Source organism: Prinia subflava, chromosome 1 (genome assembly GCF_021018805.1).
Source record: "Prinia subflava isolate CZ2003 ecotype Zambia chromosome 1, Cam_Psub_1.2, whole genome shotgun sequence".
Lineage (NCBI taxonomy): Eukaryota > Metazoa > Chordata > Aves > Passeriformes > Cisticolidae > Prinia > Prinia subflava.
The window spans coordinates 89,325,646-89,348,277 of record NC_086247.1 but is presented as its reverse complement, the minus strand read 5'-3'; the positions used below and the strand labels follow the sequence as shown (position 1 = coordinate 89,348,277).

The 22,632-nt window shown below is 43.7% G+C and overlaps 1 protein-coding gene across 1 annotated transcript in view; it reads right to left on the bottom strand.

Annotated features, from left to right (window-relative positions):
* Window positions 1-499: 499 nt before the first annotated feature.
* Window positions 500-22,632, bottom strand: part of PHACTR1 (phosphatase and actin regulator 1) — a 306,506-nt gene continuing 284,373 nt past the window's right edge. Inside the window, exons 12-16 of the mRNA XM_063402625.1 lie at window positions 22,244-22,299; window positions 17,358-17,419; window positions 10,745-10,885; window positions 7,396-7,472; window positions 500-5,275 (exon numbers count right to left, since the gene is read on the bottom strand). Coding sequence (XP_063258695.1) covers window positions 5,260-5,275; window positions 7,396-7,472; window positions 10,745-10,885; window positions 17,358-17,419; window positions 22,244-22,299 — 352 coding nt within the window. The 3' untranslated portion in view covers window positions 500-5,259. The remainder of the gene's footprint in view (window positions 5,276-7,395; window positions 7,473-10,744; window positions 10,886-17,357; window positions 17,420-22,243; window positions 22,300-22,632) is intronic.

Genomic DNA, 22,632 nt, shown 5'->3' with positions numbered 1-22,632 from the left:
CGAGCTATGGATGTGCAGGAATGGGCTCTGCTGAACAGCAGCACTTGCTGGTGCTGCTTGGTGGCTGCACATCGCCTCTGGCAGCTGGCCCTGGCAGAGCACAGCCTGCACCAGCACATTGTGGTGACAGACGGGGTTTGGTTGTGGGGTTTTTGGATGCCTGTGCGTGCCTAGTGCAGATTGTTGGATTTCCTCCTCACTAGGGTGGTGCCAGGTACCCCTTCAGCAGCTGAGGTACCACTCGTCCTTCCTTGCTGAGCTGCACCAGCCCAGCCACGGCACTTGCAGCACTGATCTGTCCCACCCTTCCTGCTTTGCTCGTGAGCCTGGCTGCTATCCTTGAGTGCTTCCGTGTGTTACGCTGTCAGCCACTGGGACAGAGGGTAATAAAATACACAGGCACCAGAAAACTTTTTTTTAAATGAATTTTTTTAAGAAACTGCATACATCAGAGACAAACAATAATTTAAATACCATGCAGTTTCAGTATGTACAAAAACTAGGACATAGAGATCCAGTTTAATTTTTTCTAGTTATTTACATCATTTTCATACAGCCATAATCTGTTAAATTACAATACTGGAAGAGCACGATTGACAGCCACCACACTCACTCCTATACAAAGACAAACTATATACATACACTTGGATATCAACTGGAAAATGCAACTGGTGCAGGAGTAACTGGGACACACAGGAATGCAGGAAATGTGCCCGTCGCCTCCTCTTTGTTTACAGAAGTTGTTCCAAGCTCGAGCAGACTGAACACCTGGGAAAAATGATTTGTCCCCTTTTTCTTTCCTGATTTTTTTATTAGCCTAGTCATCTCCCATGGCTATTTATACAAAGTTATTTTATTTGCAGGCACGTTAGGGAGCCCCCATTCATGTATAACTATGGGTTTCCACCTTGCCCATCTATTTTTATGACTGCAAACTTCACTAGCATGTTGGGAGTGCTCCCCCCTCTCTTGGTTTATAGTGTTTGCACTGTACAGGTGGTGCTGTAGAAACAAGGAAGGGTGAGATTGGTGAGTAGTTGCAGCGATGACAGAATGCAGTTGCTATACATCTATTAGGATGAGATATATTTGTGTAATGGGCTCACTAAATGGTTTCAGTTAACATAAAATAGCTAAAAGTTCTTTCCGCCACCTCTTCCTTCTCTTCTGATAATGCCCATTGTGTTCACTAGGAATTGCCCAGACATAAAGTTGGCCTGAGCCCCTTCCCAGCAAAGCTGCAGCCTGAAACTTCTTCAGCCTGCAAGTACCCACCCAGTGGGGTGCAGGGTGGGCAAAAGCCCCAGTGTCCACATTCCCTCTGAATGGTGCCACCAGGTCCCTGCAAACCTCTGCTGGGGAAGGTGTGGGGAGGAGGGTGATGCCACTGTTGGGCTTCTCACTGTCACTTTTCCCAAACAATCAAAACTTTTGTCTAAGACGTTTTTGAACTGCTTTTTCAATCCCCACCACCTCTCCAGCCACCCCTTAGTCCCCATTTCTACTTCATTATTCCGCAGGCTGCTGAACAGATGTCAAAATAAGTATTCAGGACTTGGTGAATTATAACAAAAATGCTTCTATTCCTTGACTCTAGATTATTATCTCTGGAGATGGATGACTGAAATAGTCATTTTTGTTCTGTGTTGATTTTTCCATTCTCTAAACCTGCTGTAATTTCTTTATTACCACTCTTAATCTCCTTCCAGTGAGAATGAGGATGGCTCTGCTAACACAGTCTTAGCAGGAATGCCATCATGTCCTACACATAATTCAGGTCAAAGGAGAGAAATCATGACTGTTTGTTGTTCGGTTTTTTTTTCTTTACTGCCAACAGAATCACAGCTCCTTTGCCATGACAGAGATGGCTTTCACAGATCAGAAAACAATTCTCAAGAGACCAGATTTATAAAAAATGGGACCAGCATTTCCCCAGTCTGTGTGCAACTTCCCAGGGATGCCAGAGGTGGGTGTGCATGCCAGGGATGCGGTGCCTGTTTAGGCCCTGAGAGGCAGCTGTGGAACACCTTGACAAAGGTTAACTTTGCAAACTACCCAGACCCACTGAAGCTAGGAGCAGATGAAGTGTGAGTTTGGTGATATTTACTGCAGTGCCAAACACCTTGTATGGCTTCTTTTTCCTCCCCTTCCCTCTTTTGAGGAATAAGCTCCATTTCCAGCTGGGGAGAAATACGGCAATTCCTCCACTTCTGTCTTGGTGTCTGCTCAGCCAAGAGTTAAGTGAAAAAAACCTCAAAGAAAAGAGAAAGAAAAAAAAAAGAAAAAAAGGCATGGCTGCATGGAAGTGCCCTAGGGACAGCACAAATCATGGGGCAAGGCTGAATGTGGCAACTTGCTGAGTGATCAGCAGGGATCTGCCATGGGCTCATCTGGATGAAGGTGCTGGGGAATGTTTGGCCATCACCCAGGACTTGGCTGCTGTGTGTCTCAGCCAGTGCTCAAGGGTTTATTTTGGGTGCCAGACTGGCAGTGTGGGCACTGCTTGGGGCTGTGCCGTGAGGGACAGTGGCAGTGTCCAGACTCGTCATTCCCCTGGGGACTCCAGCACTAACAATGGACAGACAGCAGCAGCCTGCGACTTCCACCCCCCTCCTCTTAATTTTATTATTAAAAATGAAACAAACGCTCACCTTTCCCTCCCACTAGCCTACCATGTCCTGTGATTCTTGTCACCACTGCTCCTTAAACAGTGTCCCTTCCATTTCACAGTGATCCTTTAAGCTCAGTGCCAGGGCAGGTGTGAGATCCATGCTGGGAACACAAGGATTTGTTGTTCTTCAGAACAGCTCTGTTGCAGAGCCCTTTGCTAATGCAGTGTCTGTGCAGTCAAAACCATAAAGGCTTTTTTTCCTTGTTTTAAAGCTGTGATGCAGTCTTGTAACTTGTGTGCATATGTGTGTGAATGTATTTATAAACACAAACTGAGGTTTCCATGAAGACAACCCCAACGCAGTGCATTCCTGGCTGGTTCGTTAAGTGCTCTGCCTCTGCTGCACTGAGCTGATAACATTGCACATTGAAGGCTTTCCCTACTGGTGAACTTCTGTCTAAAGCAAGGGTGAGCTGGTGATAGAGGGATCACGGTGTCTCCTCAGAAACCATCACCCAGTCTGGGAAGCACCCGAAACTACCCGGTTTTGACTTTCCTTTGACGTTCCATCCTACAACAGCCAATCCTCCTTTAATAGCTAATAATCCACAGCACTGCAAGCATGGCCATGGACGAGAATGAGAAGCTTTTGCTTATCTCTGGGGAGAGCACTCCGCCAGGCACTGAGTGCACCACCAAGCGTAGATGGAGGGCATTACCCTCGCTGCCAGGGTTGTTGGGGCAGGCTGGGTGCTGGAGCCACTCCATGGGCTCCATGCAGGTCCTTTGGCTGTACTCCTGCATCCAGAGGAGTGAGGTGAGGCCTGAGAAGAGGCAGGAGTGTTGGCACTATGCTGCACTGGCCATTAAATGCTCAAGTGTGAGAGGCTTCTTGGCCTGCTATCAGGGAAGGACGATGTTAGCATGGAACAGGGGGAGCAGGATGGGGAGCACAGAAGAGAGAATAGATACATGGAAGACAGTGAGAAAGGAAAAATTAGTAAAAGAATAACAGAAATAACTATTCTGTAGTAAAAAGCTTTGGCCTCTCTGTTCAAACTGTCAAAGGAAAATAGCTATTGTGGAAGAAGAGATGTCCTGAAATAATACTCTGGAACTTCTTACAGTAATGTTGCTACAGTGCTTTCAGCCACTGTCCCAAAACATGGCATAATAGTGTCTGGTAAATCTTGAAAGGAATCTTGACAATGTCTGCGCCAGCTTGGTGGCATTATACTAGTTAAGGACTTAATTGTGGAAGGTGATGGCCTAAGTTCAGAAAGCACTTAATTGTGTTCAGGTTCAGTTAAGTCTGTCAGACATATTCTTGAAAGCAGTTGAGGCTGTGTGTGCTTCCTTAATGTAGAGCACACACTTAAGTTGGGAAGTAAACCAGGCCCAGAGTGACCAGCTCTCCGAGCTCTGCTTGGTCAGTTTGTGTGTTAAACCACTGTAGTAAAAATAAATTAAAATCAAAATTAGAACCAATAGATTCAGAACACCTCTGAATTGCTGTCCTCATGCCTCAGCCGTGGGTACCAATGACAAGTCCCACCATCCATGAGAATGCCCCAGACTCGTTTTGTTAGGCCAGTAACACACTTTGTCATGCTTTGCTCAGTGTGAGCTTAGGATCAGTTCTTGAGACACCTGATACAGAGACAATAGATATCCTTCATGGAACCTCTGTCCCCTCCTATTGTGTGTCCCTCTGCAGAGCTGGAGGGGAATCCCAGCCTTTCCTGCTGCCGGGGGCACGTTGGCTCTCACACAGTCATGAGGTTTGGGGGTAAGACAAACTACAAGCGGGGCAGATGCCATGCAGTGACCATGAGGAGATGGGCTTTTGCTCGCTGGTCCTCAGTGTTCTTGTCACTTACTGCTAATGGGCTCACAGCTGGGTTTAGAAAATTGTACTTGAAAGAGATGGAAAACAAACAGTTGATAGAACTGAAGCAGCCTTCAGTAGGGAGTCCTGTTCTTCAGAGGTGATACCTTTTTCTGCTTGGAAGCTGAACAATGTCTACTGACTGCTTGTAAACTTCTCCAGGGAAAGAAATGCCTTTCTAGTCAGATGATATTCACAGATGGGCCGGCCCATGGAGAGTTTTGCTCCTTCACCGTCCTCATAAGGTGCTCTCAGCTTGAAAGGAGTGTTTGGTGTAAGTGCTTTAGTGCCACAGGGGCTCATCTTCTGGAGACTTCCCCCAGGCCAAGAGATTCCCTGAACACCATCTCAGGGCTCTGCAGGGTTGATGACAGAGGCTTGTCAGGATGAGGGGTGCCTGAAGACAACAATGGTTGCACCACCAGCTGGGCTTGAACATGTATGGCAAATCCACATGCCAGGAAAGTCCTATACACACAGGCCAAGTCTTGGCACGATTTCCCACCAGGGGTATTTTCTGTAACTGAAGCTTGAACCAGCAGGTCTGATGATGCTGCAGTACTCATCACATGTAAATACAAGTCTCCTTTTTAAATATTTATTTTTCTACTCTTTTTTTTTTCTTTTTCTTAAAAAGGCAGTTCAGAAGATTTACACAACAGGGAAGATGTACGCAACAGGGAAGTGAATAATACCAGCACTTATGGTTCCTTTTAGTTATGTTTTGAAGATGGCATAGTAGTCAGGTAAAATTGATCTGCTACGGTCTATGAAACCTAAAACCCAAGGGGAAAAAAAAAGAGAAACACTAAGATAATATCCTCACATGTACATTGCACATTAAAAAAAAAAAAAAAAAAGGAGAACTAACTGCTACAGTGACACCATTAGGCAGTTCAGTTCCTGCAGCACTGACACCAGCCATGCTGGCAAGAGGACCCAGAACAGAGAGACACTCTCACTTCCTTAGCCCTTGCCAGACTCACAGCTCAAAGGTGTTTGCTGTTCACACCAAAATCTACCAGGATCCATCCTATGGCATCCCTAAGTGGGTGACAGCAGATCAGCTCCTCTCTTCTAGGCCATACAAGGCCTGACTCCACAAAAATTGTCTGGTTTAGACCAATCTTATGCTATTCTGCCAGAAAGATTTACACAGAGTTTAATCATGATTATTTCTTAATGTTGGAGGCTAAAGAGACAAATGGAGCTAAAATGCCCACCCTTCCTGCAAGACACCCTGTGTCAGAAGGCGTGCGTTTGTCAGATCTGCAAATACACGATTTTTAAGCTTTGATTTTTACTCTATTATGAATTAATTAATGTGTCCCACTAGTAAAGTGACACTCACATTCTTTGCTCTTGCCACTGCTTAATGACATGAAGAGCTCATTACCTTGCTAATTACTTTATAATGGTGATTTATCTAAGTTTATTTAAGGGAATTACTCTCTTTTGTTTAAGCATGCTTCCTTCAAGTGCGTATTTCCCAAAGCCACTTGTCGAGCCAGTAAGTCCTGCTGTTCTTCAGACAAACCCTTACTCCAGTGGTTGGTATATGAGATGTGGCTCTCTATATGCCTGGCCCAGACTTACTGAGCCCAAGCTGCTCAGTGGCTTTCAGATACAAAATTTAAAGGGTCGCTGCTCACTCCAACATTGGAAGAGAAGGAAAATACTGCACAGAAACCTGTGAGAGCCAAGCAGACAGACAGACTTCTGGAAAACTAAACCAGTCTGTATGTTGTGAGATGCTAAAGGCTTCATGGAATTCAATGGAGCTTGACTACTTGTAGCAACACGTCCTTTAAAGCAGCCTCATCCTTTCTACATTTGTCATTTTGCCCTGGAGAAGCCAAATATCCCTCAAAGGCTCAGTCACTGGGCTCAGCAGATCTAGGCCAATTGTACGTCCTAAGGCTTCTCCCAGACCTTGTGTCTCAGGAGCAGCTGGCTTGTCTCTAGCAGCACTCTGTCACTACAAGCCCCAGTGCAACCAGCCTAGCACATGCTAGGATGGAGAAGGGAGATCGTTTCTGCAAGGTAATATATGCATAATACATGTGGCGAATTTTAATATAATTATTAATTTATACACATAAAACCCCCCTAATACAAAATTAATTTTGCCTTAAGCTTTTCTGTACTTTTCCTAAAAGTACTGCCTGCATTTTTCATGAGCACTGAACTGATGAACACATTAATACAAGGGCAGCTCCAGTTTTGCACCAGATCTCACTGCCACTTATCTTTAGTTCCCAGCACTTGTCTTTAAAGTCCAAAGTTCTGATTTGCAAAGGCCTTACTTCAGCCCTAGCCTGTCAGAGAGGAAGGTGGTTGGTTTGGGCTCATGGATAATTAATTTGGTCTCTACGTTAAAAACTAAAAAGAAGCCCAAGGCATAAATAATAGCGCCTCTCTTACAGCGTGGATCTTGCCATGGCCCAGTGCGTCACGCATGGCCGGACAGGGAGGACAAGACTGGGAGATCTGTGGGTGGGATCTGCGTGGTGTGGAACAGCTGCACACACAGCAGGGCTTAATGTGTGCTCATTCAGACTTTGCTACGTGCTCTACCAGGTTCCCTGTCCTCCTTCTGACATAAACTCTCTTTTTTTTTTTTTGACTTTTGATCACAGAAGGACGGATATGCAGCATGATGATATAAAAAAAAGAGGTTATACTTCATTAAACAGCACGTGCCTGCATAACTCTACATAATGGGGCGGCATGTGTTTGTCTGTGTGAGCTGCTTTTACAGCCTGTAATTCTAAATGTTGTCTAGACCTCATGGTGTGTTCAGTGCATGTTGGAGGAACAGCTGCTGGCTTTGGGGGTTTTTTTTGAAAACAACAGTATTCATTTATAGTCTTAAAAAATTAATCTCTCAGCTTACCTTGTTAGATGCCTACTTAATTCATGAACTTCCATTTCAGAGCTTTTAAATTCATTAAGCTCTTTTCGAATGGCTGCCTGCAAAGGACAAAGAAACTCATGAATGCATAAATGAGAGAGATCAAAATAAGTTCACTTTGTTCTCAAAACAGTATATTAAAAGTAAAGCAGAGAGATAACATTATTAGAGAGAAAAAGACAAACATAAAGACTTTAAAATGTGGAAAGGAAGTGAGATAAGCATGTTCTAAATCACATAAAGGGAAGAGAGAAACGCTTCGGTGGAATGGCTCAATTTGAAAACACATCATAGACAATGCAGGTACAGAACCCAATTCTGGCTTATTATATAAAAATTTAAAGGTGCAAAATCCAAATTAGCGCAAGCATGAGGGAAAAACAGTGAACTGCAGTTTGTGAAACACTGTGATCTGTTCCAGAGCTGGACTGTGACTACACTGGGCCCAGATGCTGACAGACTTGTATTTGAGATGTCTCCTGCCTTTATTGGTCCTGAATTTCCTCAGGTGAAATTACCTAAAGTGACTGATCTTGCTTGGGAAGGAAAGAAGGATACCTGGCTCCCTGCCCTCTAATCTGCCCCAGGTTGTGTCCCTCTGCCCTGCTCCTCCCTTCTGACCCAGCTGTGCTGTTTATTGAAGTGATTCAACAAAATAACCCAGCAGAAAACCGGCCATGGTGAGGTGGTGTTCAGCCTCTGCGGCTTGTCTGTGAGGGACAAGAAAACCAGGGGGCACTGGCAGGAAGAGAAACATTGAAAAATAAAAAACCAGAGGGGGTGACTTGGAGGGACTCAGCTGTATGGTAGAGATGGTGCTCAGCAGAAATGTCTCAAGTCCCAGAGTCAAGACCTCGGACAGCTCTGTGATATTTGTTGCTCATGATGGTTCCACAGTGAGCATTTGGAGGGGACGTGCAGGGTGTCTGCTGTGGCCAAACGCTCTCATGGGTCCCAGGAGTGTGCACTGCTTCTGTGTGTGATGCTGAAAACATCAGCTTCAGAGGTGGAAAGGGGGGGCTCCAGTAAGTGGTACTCGTGTCTGTCAGGAATTTTTCTCACTGAAGGAAATCTAAACTAGTATGAGTTGCACAAGGCCAAAACAGGACTTCTGCAACAGCCACTGCTCCAGTCAGCAACTGCCTTTGCTTTGACAAACCCTAAGTGATGGATTTTGCAAGTGTTTTTGTACAGAAAAGGCCCTTTCTGCTCCTTCTGCATAGCTTTGGTTTCTTATTTCCCTTAGAAGTGCCTGTCAGGTGCTGCCTCATCCATCAGGACAGAGTGACGGCTATGCTCCAGGGCTGCCTTCAGCAGACCAAGCTGCTACTGCAGTGACTGTGAAGGAGGCCACAGGGGCAGCTGACTCCCACAGGGACTGAGATCTATTCCCCTCTTCATCCCTCATCTGTTGGAGAGATGCAAAACTGCCCTTTTCCTTTCCCTAAGAGTCAGACCTGCTAAAGACAAACTCTGATTGAAGGCAGTTCCCTCCACCCAGCACACAGAGCAAGATTTAGTGGCAAACAGAAAAGCTTATTGCTAAAATCTGTTTTTGCAATAAATCTAGTCTGTGCTGACCAGCGAAGACAGCTATTGAATCACAGCTCTGGAAGAAAATAATCCTATCTAGGATGATGCAGCTTTGTTTCAATTTTTCTGGCTATTTTTTCCAACAGTGGACATAGTGTTGAAGAAAAGCAGGTCACCTGAATGCAAGAAATCAGAATACTGCCCACAGAACTCAAACAAAAAACAATCTATCTGCTTCCTTATGCCATAAAGGGCATGAATACTAGAATGACAAAGAACTCTTCTTCTCATGGTGCTTTTGGTTAATTTGAAGGACTTAACCCTTTTCTCTGACTACTGAACTTGCACATGTATTACAAAAAAAGAAAAAGTGACATCAAAGTACTCTGCCTTAATACTAAACTCTTACTAGGTTACATTTTGTAGTGGTATCTAATAGTGGTTCTTTTAAGAGACATAGGATGAGAGACCAAATATTCATGCCCAGCTGAAGTTTCTCCATGCCTTTCATCCCAGACAGGGATCTCTCAAAGGCTCTAGAACCAGCTGGGAGATTTACTCCCTCCCTCATCTAACAATTAAGAGAATAAAGCAAAGACACTTGACTAATATCTTGTCCAAATGGTGAGGTAAAATGAGAAAAGCTGATTTAACCCAGTATATTATGATCTATGGACAGTCCTGAGGAATCTTTTCTTTTTTTTTTTTTCAGATCAGTTTATGCTACATGAGCTTAACCAAAGCTAAACTGAAAAAATCCCTCAATCAAGGAGGAGAACAATGACACAAAACTATACAAGTCCTTTGGTTGAATTATACAAGTATAACAGGCTGTCCTTTGTGGATAGAACCAAGAGCACCATAGATGAGCGGTGTGGCTGGAAATTCTGTTACTGCTCTAAACATTGGTCATGCTCTCCATTGCTGAATGAGTAAGTCCCATGGCAAAGAAATAGCCAAGGGTTAAATTCAGGTATATGAAAGTCTTTAAAATTAAAAGGGCATCATAGAGTGACTATAAGATTCATGACTGAATCACTGAGCCTCATAGTCCTTGCTTCTTACAATGTCCATAAAATCTTTTAAATATTTTTCCTGAGGTCCCATTAAGACCCTCAGCATGTAACTGATATAATTTGTCAGCAATTTAATACCTCTGCCATCAAAGTCAACACCAGAGGCACTATTAAGTGGAAGTTCCACCAGTGCTCAGAGGGCAGTGGCATCAATACAAAACGTGTGTCTTTTTTTTTCATCTGCAGGTCTTGTGTGATTTCAGTTCAGTGCTTAAAATTCTCTGTGGCAGAAATCCTGAGCAAAGACCCCTGTTGTGACAACTAGAGAGAAGTGACCTGGCTTTGGAGGGATGGAGGTACCTTTGCCAAACTGACCTGCTGGCGTTTTCACACTCAAGCCTGTCCTGCTTTGGCACAGCTATTCTGGCACACGCTTCTGTCTCACTGCTCTGCTAAGTCTTGCCAGAGCTCTCAGCTGGCAGCATAATGTGGTAAGACCAAAACCAACAAACAAATAACAAAGCTGTCATCAAGACCTTTCCTCAAGGGGCTTGGGATTCCTTCCCTCCCCTGGTTTCCATGCATATAGAAACCTTCTTGCCAAAGATTTATGCTTCAAACAAACAAAAACCCCTTGTTAATTGGAGAAAAACACAGGTGTGTTGGGAAGGGATGTCAGGTGGATGTTTATTCCTTGACAGCCATGGGACCCAAGGGATGCTGTTTGCCATGACATGCTCAGGCTGTTTAAGCCATGGCTCTCCCAGAGTTGCTCCACTTACTTTGTCGGCGGCTGTGAGTCGTGTCCAGGGTTTGTCCGCCCTCCTGTCGTAGTCCTGCGCGTCTGCCACTTCCACATAGTCACTGAAGCGGATGAGGATCTTCCTCTCACGCAGCTCTTCTACCGTGGGTCTTTGACTCAGCTGCAGGTTTGAGAAAGGAGTGGAAAAAGATATCAGGACTTTGCTTTTTCCCTACAGAGCACTGCTTGGGGATTTATTTTATTGCAATAAAATGGTAAAACTTATGGTAATAAGAGGGTTCGGACATTCCCAGCACTTTGTTTGTATCTGCCTTTCACGGAATTGCTGCCTGGGAAATGCCCTCTTGTTATAACACCTTGAATATTGCCTCACCTTGCTGCTAGAGCAGCTCACTGTTCTTTGGGAAGCCGCTGTGGCCGGAGACCCCAATTCCCAGATGAGGTTGATCACGCTTGGCAGAAAGGAGGTGTATGGCAAGAAAGTCTCCTCGTGCACTGATGTCCCAGGCAGGGACAAAGACCACAACACAACACTAAAATGACCTGCACAGGCTGTGCACTTTGCAGCCTTCTGCTGTGATTGTCTGTACTTTTGCACCGCCTTTGGAAGAGTCAGCCAAGGCATGGAGTGGCTCCTGCCCTGAATTATATGCAAAAGGTGAAAACCAACTTTCTTTACCACTCTGATATTCTGTCCTTGCCTCCAGAAAAGGCAGGCAGGATGATTAGTGCTCACTGAACTTTTAACTGTGTCTATTGACAGCTTTGGTTTGTATCACAGCATATTTGACTTTTAAAAGTTTATGTTGCATGCTACAAGCCAAAAGAAATGGCAATGGTGGATTGTATCATGTCAGGAAAGCATCTTCATCGTTTCAAGCATTTCCTTCAAATTCCACAGCAGGACAGGCATCCACAGTGAAGAACTCCTCTTAAATTAGTGTGCTGATCATCCACAGCCAGTTACATGGGCAGAGACAGGAGCTGGCTTTCAGGGATCAATTCTCCTTGGATGCACGGCATGCTGGTGAATGTCAAAAGCAATTACACAGTTGTTTCTGAAAGTGCTACATGAATGTGTGCATGTGGTTGTAGATTAGCTGAAAAGTTTCACTGTTAGAGTAGAACATTTATAACCAGGATACATCAGGAAAAATAATATCCTGATAATAATTTTCTACACAGGGTGTCATGCTCTTCCCACTCACTAGAAATAGATGTGTTTGAAATACTTTACCCTTGAGAAGGGTGAAAGGTCTAAATATTTAATAAAATGCTTGAGATTCTATTCTGCAACATTATTTATGCCTCTGAATCCACCTTTCTTCCAAATTCAGTATCTTAGTTCACTGCATTTTGTCTTCCAGGGAGAATTAAGATTTAAAACAGCCAGGATACTAAGTGAAGGGTGAAAAATCCCTCCTGTCTTCAGCACTTGGGTGGAGCTCCACTCCCTATCCTGTATCTGGCTGTAAGCCTGTGTGCTTGTTCTTGGCGTGGTTGGGTGTCTTTCTTGTCTCTGTTTAGAAAAGATGATTGTGATGGGAGGCGGCAGTGGGGCTGCTCTCCTTACACCAGCATCCCTGAGCATGCACACACAAATTGGGCTCAAACACCTCATGTGGAGAGTCTGCAGAGCTGCACTAATGCCCTGCCTTAGAGATACTCAGGAGAACAGGAATGAGGATGGAAAAGGGATGCACTGACTCTTGTGCCAGTGCTCTGGCTGTGAAAGAGTCCTGAAATCCATGGCTGGTATTGCCTAGTTCATGTGTAGCCATAAATCTACATATATTTCCATATATAAATACATGCACACAAAATATATTCAGTACATTAAACCAAAGTGCCAATCTGATCATACTAAGTGTAACGAGAGAGACAGTCACGCTAAGTCATTTTCTAAAAGCCATTAATTAAAGCTACATTATTTGAATGGTTAACAAATTTCCTTGCCTTCTTCTCATACCATTGCAGAGATTTCTCGTGACCTTCTAGGTGTGAGAGTCTTGCAGTATGTTTGGGCTGCCCAGAGCTACCTTAACTCTTGAATAGCTGGAGAACCAGCTTTGCAGGACAGACTGTAAGCAGCCCCACTGCAGGTGTCAGTTCAATGTGTGTCCACACTGAGGGCACAGCTCATCTGAGATCTCACCTTGCAGTTTATTTCTATGACCTGTGAGCTGTGGTCTCTTGGGTCTAAATGGCTTAATGCTACAGGGTCCTTATCGAGCAACACCTGAGAATGAGCTCCTCTAACAGGCAGAAAGAATAGAGCACATTCAAAAATTACAGGACAAGGGCACAATGCAATTGTCTGTACAAGGTGTGGTGCTCCAAGCAGGGAGAAGGGATTCTTACTGAGCTGGACCCTTTTAAATTTACTTCTGGTAATGTCAAAGGGATGCATGTGCATGACTGTGTCTGCACTTTTTCTATGTGCACTACCTGGGCATTTACATTTCTATTTACCTATTTGTGAAGATTTGGGAGCTGAGGGAGCAGGGTAATTCTATGGTGAGTGACTCATTATTTGAGTGTGCACCAGGGTAAAATTCCCTTTCAGAATAAATGGATTTGTATTAATGCAAGACCAGTAAATGAGGACAGGACCTCTCATGCCTTGTCACAGGAGGTCAAATTTTCCTCTGTATATTCTGGAGCACTGTAGATACAAATGGGCATTTTCCAGGCTTTGATACTAAGGCAATTTGAAAGGGAAGGTTTAACACATCCCCCTTTGTCCATAGCATGGGAAATGAAGCAAACCCAAGTACTCTCACCAGGTAATGTGGAGGAGGACTTACTCTTGCCAATCTGGTCTTGGGATTTAGTCAAATGCAAAATGCTGAGTTTGTCCCACCTCAGTCACAAGGAAGATTATCTTAGCATGTTATCATTGCCTACATTGTTACCTCATTAAAATGTTACAGTTGTTATTTAAAGAAGAAAACAAGTTGAAAAATTACAAACCCTAACCAGCAGCATCCCTCACCTTTCTGCTCCCCACCTTCTGCAGTAAAGACATAGGAGCAGGATGTGGTGAAAGTGCCCTGAAGACCTTTCCCTCTAACTATAAATGCAGTTTATCCAAATTAGCCACTAACCTTTTTTTCTTCTCTGACCTTTCTTCTCCTCCCTGCTGCCTCTCTCTCACCTCTCTCTGATGAGTCCCACCTCTCTCAAGAGTTCATTATTTTCAACAGCCTTTGCTGATGCCAGCCAGTGGAGGTCAGTTAAAGAAAAGCTTGAACATCTTCAAACAGGGGAGACATTTCCCAGAGAGGCACTAGTGAACAGAGTATTTAAATTGGACTGGGGCAAGAATTTAATGGGAGCAAAGATTTCAGATTATTGCACGGATTTTAAGAAACAGCCACACCTTGTCAATTTGGTAGCCACTATTACAGCTCTGAGACATTTTCCTTTGGAGCTAGACCTCTGAGAAAAATAAGCTATTGGCAGTGGAGGGATAGGAAGCAGTAAACAGCTCTGGTGATCAGGAAGCATGGTGCCATTTAAGAGAAGAGAAGGTAGGAAGAGTTCTATTCCACTTTGCAAGTGATTTGTAATGTGCTCTGTTAATCCAGGCTACGATTCTCTCCCTCTAATGGAAGTCCTCAGGGGACATTCAGGCTTGTGTTAATTGCCTTGGTCCTCAGCCAAGGTCATCATGGTTCAGAAATGATATGTTCTTGGTAGTAATTCGTGGGGGCCCAGATCTCCATGTGGATGTGACCCATCTGCAGCACTTCCAGAGGGCTTCTGCACATTCAAAGAATATTAATGGGCTGGAGGTTGAGACCAGTGCTCAGAGAAAAAACTTTCCTAATCCACATGTCCTTCTACTCAAACGACTCAAGTCCGTGTGCCCAAAGGCGCTCGGTGGGCCTGAGGGGCAGGGAGAGAGAGGACAGCGGTGGCTGGGCATCTCAGGTGACAGGCAAGCATGCCTCCACTCTCCTTCCTTGGGCAGGAGGGACACGAGCTGCTGAGAACTTAGCCCACAGCATGTGCCTTCATTTTGTTATTTGAATAGTAGTTATTCCTCACCCCGGTTAATGTGGAACTAGATGAGTTGGAGAGGATGGAAAGTGCTAAAAGGAGCAGCTTGCTATAGATCACCTGATTTCTTTATAATTTTTTTTTTTTTTTTTTTTTTAGAAATTGCCTGTCTGGATGATGAATTCAACTGGATATTTATTGCTGACTTTAATAAGGCATCTAGGCCTAGCAAGGTAATCTTACTTATTACAGCATGTCATGTTACAACTTATCATCATAACACTGTAACAAAATGTCAGTGCTGACAGAATTTTAAGAACAGCTTTTTTTATGGATGGAGTGGGTTCTTCCCTTGGAATTGGAATGTTGCCACCAAAAAACCTGGGGACAGTAGCAGTTTCTGTAATGCAAGGTCAAAAGTCTCATCAGTGGCTTCTACAGAAGCCACTTCCCTTCTTATTCCCAACTACGCACATTTACAAAAGAGACAACATGGCAGAGTTTGCTCATGTTGAATTTACCCTGCGGGCATGTGTGTGCTTGAAAACTCAGGGCAAACAGAAAGGGCTGCTGGGCAACACACTTGCTGTGCTCAATTAAACTTCTGCTTGATCTGAGGTTTAAAATCCTTTGGTACTAAGACTTCATACAAACCAACAGAAGGATCTTGCCACTCTGCTGTAAACACAATGACACATCTGGGACAGGCTCATGAAAGACACAGCTGGGGAATAACAACTATTTTCACAGGATTCAGTCAGTGGTTGGCATTTCCAGTTGTTATCTAAAACACTTGCACACTTTATTCACTCCTTTTCTCTAGTGATTTCTGAGCTTTTATGATGGTATGTTTGATAGGTGAGAACAAAATCTGTTGTTAGATCAGCCCTGCAGTTCTTTCATTAAAATTACATGTGTCACTAGAAGAATTTACAACAGTTTAAAAAGATGATCCAAATCAAACAATGTTAAGTTGTCTTGCTATCAACCCCAGAAATGTGGGGGAGAAAAATCTTTACTAGAGAGGAAGCCAAAACTAAGACTAAAAGGTATGAGACCAGGAGTAGGGGTATGAACATTAAAGACCCAAATGCCAGGGCCTCGGATTGATGCTGCTTCTGCTGTTGTCCCTACTTAAAATGCAAACAAGACAAAGCAAGAAATCTTCCAGAAAACTGCTGAGGTTTTAGGGAGCAGACTGATGTGAAGCAGTGGCAGCCTGGGTGCTTCAGCTGAGCTGTGGCCCCTGCCTGCGACAGACGATTCCTGTGCTCTGCACCTTTCCTGCAGGATAGCAGAGGGTGGGAACCGTGTGGCGATGGCGCCGGCGCAGCCAGGCAGCCTTCACTTCCTAGGAGGCACACTGGGTATGGGGAGCTTTGCTCTGTATCTATTACAGCTGCTTCTCAAATGGCATCAAGCTCTGCACTGGATTCCTGCACGTGTTTACACTTCAGTGTGCAGGGAAATTGAAAGCCTGGTAAAATGGTATTTCCAGCCCTTGCGCAGAGCCTCAATCCCATGAAACATCTGCAATGCAGTTAGGATCTTTTCTTTCAGGCAATGCTAAGAGGGAATGCAAAATCATCCCTGTCATCGTGGTGAGGAATAGAAGTGTTTTACAAATATTATGGCTCTCTAGCTCCTGCAGACAACAGCAGTATCCCCCCACTGGTGACCAAGAATTCTACCTATTTACATGAACTGAGAATAAGGCATGAGATTTTTAACTGTGGTAGAAAGCAATTCAGTTCTCAGAATGTAACCTTTCCACATATATGTATTTAGAAACCTTTCCTTATTATTATTTGTACCATGAAAGCTGTGATCACAAACAAAAAACCCAGGCCATCTAAAATTGTACAGAGGGAATGCTGCCGCTTCACAAGTATGTGAGTTTTTAGAGAGCTTTCTTTACCTCTGGAGATAGAAATATGTCAGCGCTGAAAGAAAGTTAATCTGCAATAGCAGGACGGATTGTTCACTGTGTATATTTGGGCACCCGTAGACATTTATGCCAGCTGTGAAACTGACTGCGTATATCTGAAATGACTGTGCTTCAGTCTTAAGAGTAAATGACTTTTGAATCAAGGGATGCTGTTTTGTTTGTCCTTCCCTGCCAATACAAGATTGTTTTCTGCACTATATGCTTTTTTGCAAATGCTTGTCTCTATTTAGTTTAAATGCCTCAATTGACAACCTCACTTTTCAGAAAATGTTCAGCTTCCAGTTTTATGAGGGTTTTTTTTTTTTGGTGGAATTTTCAAATCAGCATTGCTTTAACTTTGCTCTCTGAAATAGCTACAGAAGCCATTACATTTACAGGAGGCATTGGTCCTTGTAAATGCTGATCTCTATCCTTCACTGTTCAAAACTCCTTCAGTTATGAAGACTAGATCTTTTTTTTGTGTTTGAAATGTTACCAGCAGTAGCCAGCAAAGTGGTTTCCTTCACTCTCTGTGGACTCACACCCTGCAACATTGCTGATTTCATTAAAAGATTTTTTGTAAGACTTGTTTCACACTCTACTTTTGAAAATGGTGCTGAAGAAAAAGAAAAAGGTAAACAACTGTGCAGTAGGGAGAAAGTTACAGTAGTGTCATAATAGGATCAAAGTTGCTTCTCACCTTACGTGTTAATCTTCTCTTAATCTCTCGTTTTTCCTCCTGCTCCTCTTGCTCATTCCGGGCTGTAAAACATTTACAAGGATCTCAGACTGTGGACTCATCAGGCATGCACAGTTTGCAACAAAATAAGCCTTTCCATCAGTAAGTATATTAATGTTTCAGGACCTCTCTGATGCACAGTATGTCCCTCTGGGGCTGGTGAATGTCCTCGATCCGTAGCTACTGCGCTTCTTCCCACGCTTCATAAAACATCTACAGCTTCCTTCCTTTCCCTGTGTTGGCACCTCTTCATGTGTGTCACTTTCTAGAAGGGCTGGGCAGCAAGCCAGCTCTTCCAAAAATGTTATCTCCCTGCCCACAGGCCTGGCAGCCTCAGGGCGCTCAGCTACGATAGGGTCGGATTCTGCAAGGTCAATGGTTGGAAAAGAAAGACATCCACGTTTCTTCCATCTGCAAAATAATTTCTTGCAGCCACTTTTTGGAGATAATACAAAAAACCCTTTGAAACAGAGGTGCCAGGCCTATTGTGCAACTTCCCATGGCATCAGCAGAGTTAAGGAGAATGTGTCCTTCCATCATGAGCCTTCAAAGTATCACACTGGTGCATAAAAGCTCATCCTAGGTCAGTTAACTTTCAACATTAAGCCAAAAGATCATGTGCTACAAGTTCTTACCAGGGCATCAACTCTTCTCCCTCAAGACCTCAATAACATTTGAGTACACTAACTCTTCTTCAGCTTAGGAGCAGGCTGTCATGCATTGTCTTTGCATTGACTTTTACCAAAATTCACACAAGTCCCAGGTTTGCAGGTACTCAGCTTCTCCATCAGTTAGGATCTGTCTGCTCTTACTCCAATCATGCTGGCACACAACAGGTGAGAGCAGCACAGCTCATCAGCTTCTCCAGTAAGTGCTCTGTGCCCCTGATCCAGTTTTTGCTCAGCTAGGACTAGCTCAGGCAGGAATACCTCTCTGCAGGAGACATGACGGACCTCAAAGGCCAGCTGAGGATAGGTGCCCTGATTTAAATCGTTAAACTTTGGACTGCACTAAACTCTAGGGGGAATCCCACGTTCCCCTCTGCTGATTCTGCAGATGGAGCTGGCACCTCCTGCAGAGCAGCAGTAGCAATCCACCAGCCATAGCTTCTTCAGATCACAAGCCAGCACTCTCACTACAAAACTGGGGCTTTCCCCACACCGAAATGGGACCTCAGGTTTAGAGACCACAGAAGGCTGTGAGCAGGTGAGGAGGGCTAGGCTGGAGACCAGGTTTCTTGCTGCTCAGGACAGTAGAACTGACAATGCTATCACAAATGCTCACTGACTTCAGCAGGACCGGGAAATCTCCACCCAAGCAGACAAAGAACCTGTCGATGTTATGATGTTTCACACTACACTTCTGATCTTTAAGTATATAAGCAGTATTTTACCAAAAATACTGCTTATATTTTCAGAAGGAAAAAAACCAGTAGGGGAGTAAAAAGAAGACAAGATAGCAGGGAGTCACAACTGTCTTTTTAAACAATCACTGGCACTGATAAATGTAATTTTCCTCTTTCAGTGGTTTCTGTCTCTACTGGGCTAGATACTCTTCTAGCAATTGACCCTCTAGCAATTTTTTTCTTCCCTTTGTGTCTCAGATTTGGAGGAATTGGTCTGGCAAATGCCTGCTTTCAGACAAAGCACTAAAGAGAATCCACACAGGGTCAGGGTAGAAGTGTAAGCAGCCAAGGAGTTATGTATAAAACGTAGTAATGGCTATTCATTTTTGTCCATGGCATCTGATGTTTTTCTCTTCTCACTCTCAGCCCAGCCACTCACTTTTAGAGACAGCCAGGCAGGCTTAAGACTTTAGGCAGGTAAAAGCTGGAAAACAGGAATATATTCTCCTTCAAAATGAGAAAGTGACTTTGTTTTAGCTATTTCTTTGAAGTTAAGTCATGCCAATCTTGTGAAGCTACAGAACTGATGCTTTATTTTATCTTATGTGTTCAGGAAATTCTCTGTTTCTCTAAACCTGTGTGTCAGGGAGAGTGGTTGGATGCAGGTGCAATTTTCACGCCTGATTTCTGTGCCAGTGTGAAATGTCCCCCAACACAGTTTAAGGCACTCAGAACCCACCTAACCATCATCTTTGTGAGGAATTTATGCAACCCTGAATGTGCCAGGCTGACAACTGGATTACTTCTATCCACATGTGAAGTGGCACAGGGGTGGTGCATGAGGGGGGATTGAGGCATCTTTCCTTATACACTTGGGCAGCAAGTATACATAACATTTTGCAAGCTGCAAAGTGTTCTTTAGTCTTCAAACTAACCCTGCAGCACTGGACTCCTCCCACTACATGCCTTTGACCTAAATATGAGTCAGTGAATGGGGTATACTTCAGTGAAGGACCCTACATGAACCAGTTGTCTCTGCTCTGTTTCCTTGCTGTGGCTGCTGTGATTTCACTGTTGCTATCAGCAAGTAGCAGAATTTGGCAATGGATGCTTTGCTCTTGTAAAGATAACTCATAATTATTGCTGTAGCACAGACCTAGGAAGCATTCAATTCATGCAAAAAGACTGGCTGTCCAACCACATGTTGCCTCATTTTTCCCCATCAGCACGGGCAGTAATACAGTTACACGAGTGATAGGAACATCATAGGAACATCAGACACGGCATTTTCATCAGAGAGATTTCAGCTTTAACTGCAGAGAAAATCCTGTTTAGTCTGCTCGAGAGCTTGGTAGGTTTTCTTTTGTGTTTGTGCGTGCTCTGAGCTGGGCTTTTGCAAATTGCTTGACCTGCTTATGCAGGGAATTTACACTCTTTTTATTAGCACTTCCTAAGTCTCTCTTTCCCTATATTTCATTATATTTATTATAATGCTCCTTCTCAGAAGTCTAGAGGAATGACACAAAATGATGTACAAATCAGAAAACATTTATGTTTACTTGTTTAAGGGTAGAGCATGCTTTCTTTTTAAATTATGTAACGATTTTATTTTTTTTCTTTCCTACTGTGGTTCACCAAAAGTTGGAATGCCTTGCAAATACCATGTTACTCTTTCCTGTAATTAGGAAGCTGTTTGTTTACCAAGACACAGATGTTTTGGGGCAGATCTGTGCTAAAGCAAGCTACAAAAATTCCATTTAGGAAATACAATATGGTTTGGGATTCAGGGTAATATTTTCAAACATCCATGTAATTTAAGAGCCTTTATTCAATTAAGAAAGAAACTGATGTTACTCAAGGGGTAATTCCTCTGGAACGTAAGACATCTTTAGATGTCACAGGGTGCCCTGTGACTGCTGGGCTTGGGAACGTGACCTTTAGGAATGTCTGCAAGGCACCCAGCATTGGAGATGCTGCTCCTGTTGATGCTGGTTCAAAGCAGGTGCCCAAGACCCCACCTCCCCCAGTGCCAGGGCAGTGTTTGCTGGTCATGCACCGGTGCCAGGAGGTGCTTGACACGTGTTTGTCCATAGGTCCCAGGATGACAATGTGAGCTGCCAGAGAATTGGCCTCTGTCCCTCTGTGCCTGAGCCTGGCACCAGTCACGTCACAGGTCCCCCCTTCTCCTGCTGTTCTGCTACGCCCCTGTGAGGCAATCACACCTGGATGTGCCAAATACTTCCCCAGGGTCTGCCCCTGACTTCCTCCAGCAGCCAGCCACCAGAGTTAGGAGTAGATAGTAGGAGCACAGTTAGTAAGAGAGTGCTGGTCCCAAACAAATGGCTTTTCCAGCAGCCTCAGGCTTGCTCACGCCGCTCTGCTGTCCAGTCTTTTCTCCTCTTTGCACTGACAGTGGTCTGTCTCTCTATCTCTCTGTCTGCCATGTGTAATAACATCAACAGATGAAATGACCCTGCTGGGCATTAACACTATCATTAATCTGCTAAGAATTTGATTTTGAAGTATTTAAAAAATGAATCCTGCTGATTTTCAGAGAATTAATCTTCTGCTGCCACGTTTTTGTGATTCTACACAATGCAGTTATTTGAACAAGAGAAGGTGAATTATGGACCTACCTAAGGACACATTATCTATAAGGTACCATTTCATAATAATTTTTTCTGTAGTAAATTTGAAAGTTTTCCTGGAAATATGCATTTACTAACTTAAAAGGGAAAGAATTTGTTTCTCTTTTTTTTCTGTTTCCAAAGTAACAATAACAATTAGATAAACAGCTTTTTTTTTGTTGTTTTTAATATTCAAAACACTTCCATGTGAGTAAAGAAACTATCATTTTCTTCTTGTTCATTCATGAGGTTATGAAAGTTGGACTCAGTCCAGCTTCCCTTGAAGTCAGTAGTAATGTATCTACTAACTTAACTTGATTCAGGACTGCTGAATGGTATTTAGTCCCTTTAAAATATCACATGCTGAGGATCTACCAGTAAATTTTTGGCTGAGTTAAAGGGAGAGTTTCAGGGGAACATTTCAGGGAAATAACCCTGAGTCACACTGGATTTTTTTTAAAATTGAATAAAGGCTCCAGCTAGCATAGATTGCTGTGAAGATTTTTAGGAAAGCTAATCAAGCTATGCCTCAATGTCTTTGCTAACTTACAATTGGATGCTCATCTATGTAAGTGCTGCATAAAGCAGGCTTTTCAGGATGACTGACCCACTGTTTGGAATGTCATTCAGCATCTGGGTTTTTTTCTCCATAGTTTGTTTACTCTTGTGACTCTGATTTTAAAGAACTGTTTCTGCAGATCTCGATGTTACAGACTTCCACATTTATTTGCACTTATGATGCATTTTATTATTTTTAATTATTATCAGTGATGCTTACAGAGAATAGTTGATGTTTATAAAAAACACCAAATGTACACGAAATCTGACCCAAATTATCTGGCTTCAGGTTAAATGTCAGCAGAATGAGGACTTACGTTTCAGTATGTTCCTCTGCTCCAATTCCTCAGCAGTCGGCCTCTGGCTCAGTCGTCTGCGAAAAAAGTCCAAGATCAGTTTTTGGACCATATCATATTCTCCTCAGTTCTCTGCCTTGAAGAGTTACTTTGGGGTGTGAAAGGCAGAACAGAAAACACTGACACTGCTCCATTATGTACTTGGTATGCCTGGACCATGCGTGACACACGCCATGCTTCGCTTTCGCAGTTTCCTCTGCTTCCAACCCACGAAAGACAAAATACATTATGTCATCTTAGGCATGACTCTCCCACCCCTACCCCAGGCAGAGCTGCTGAAAGCAAAGCCACACAGATGTCTCCACTTAATTTCCTTCCCTCCATGCCGGCTTCCTGACTTGCACAAGTAT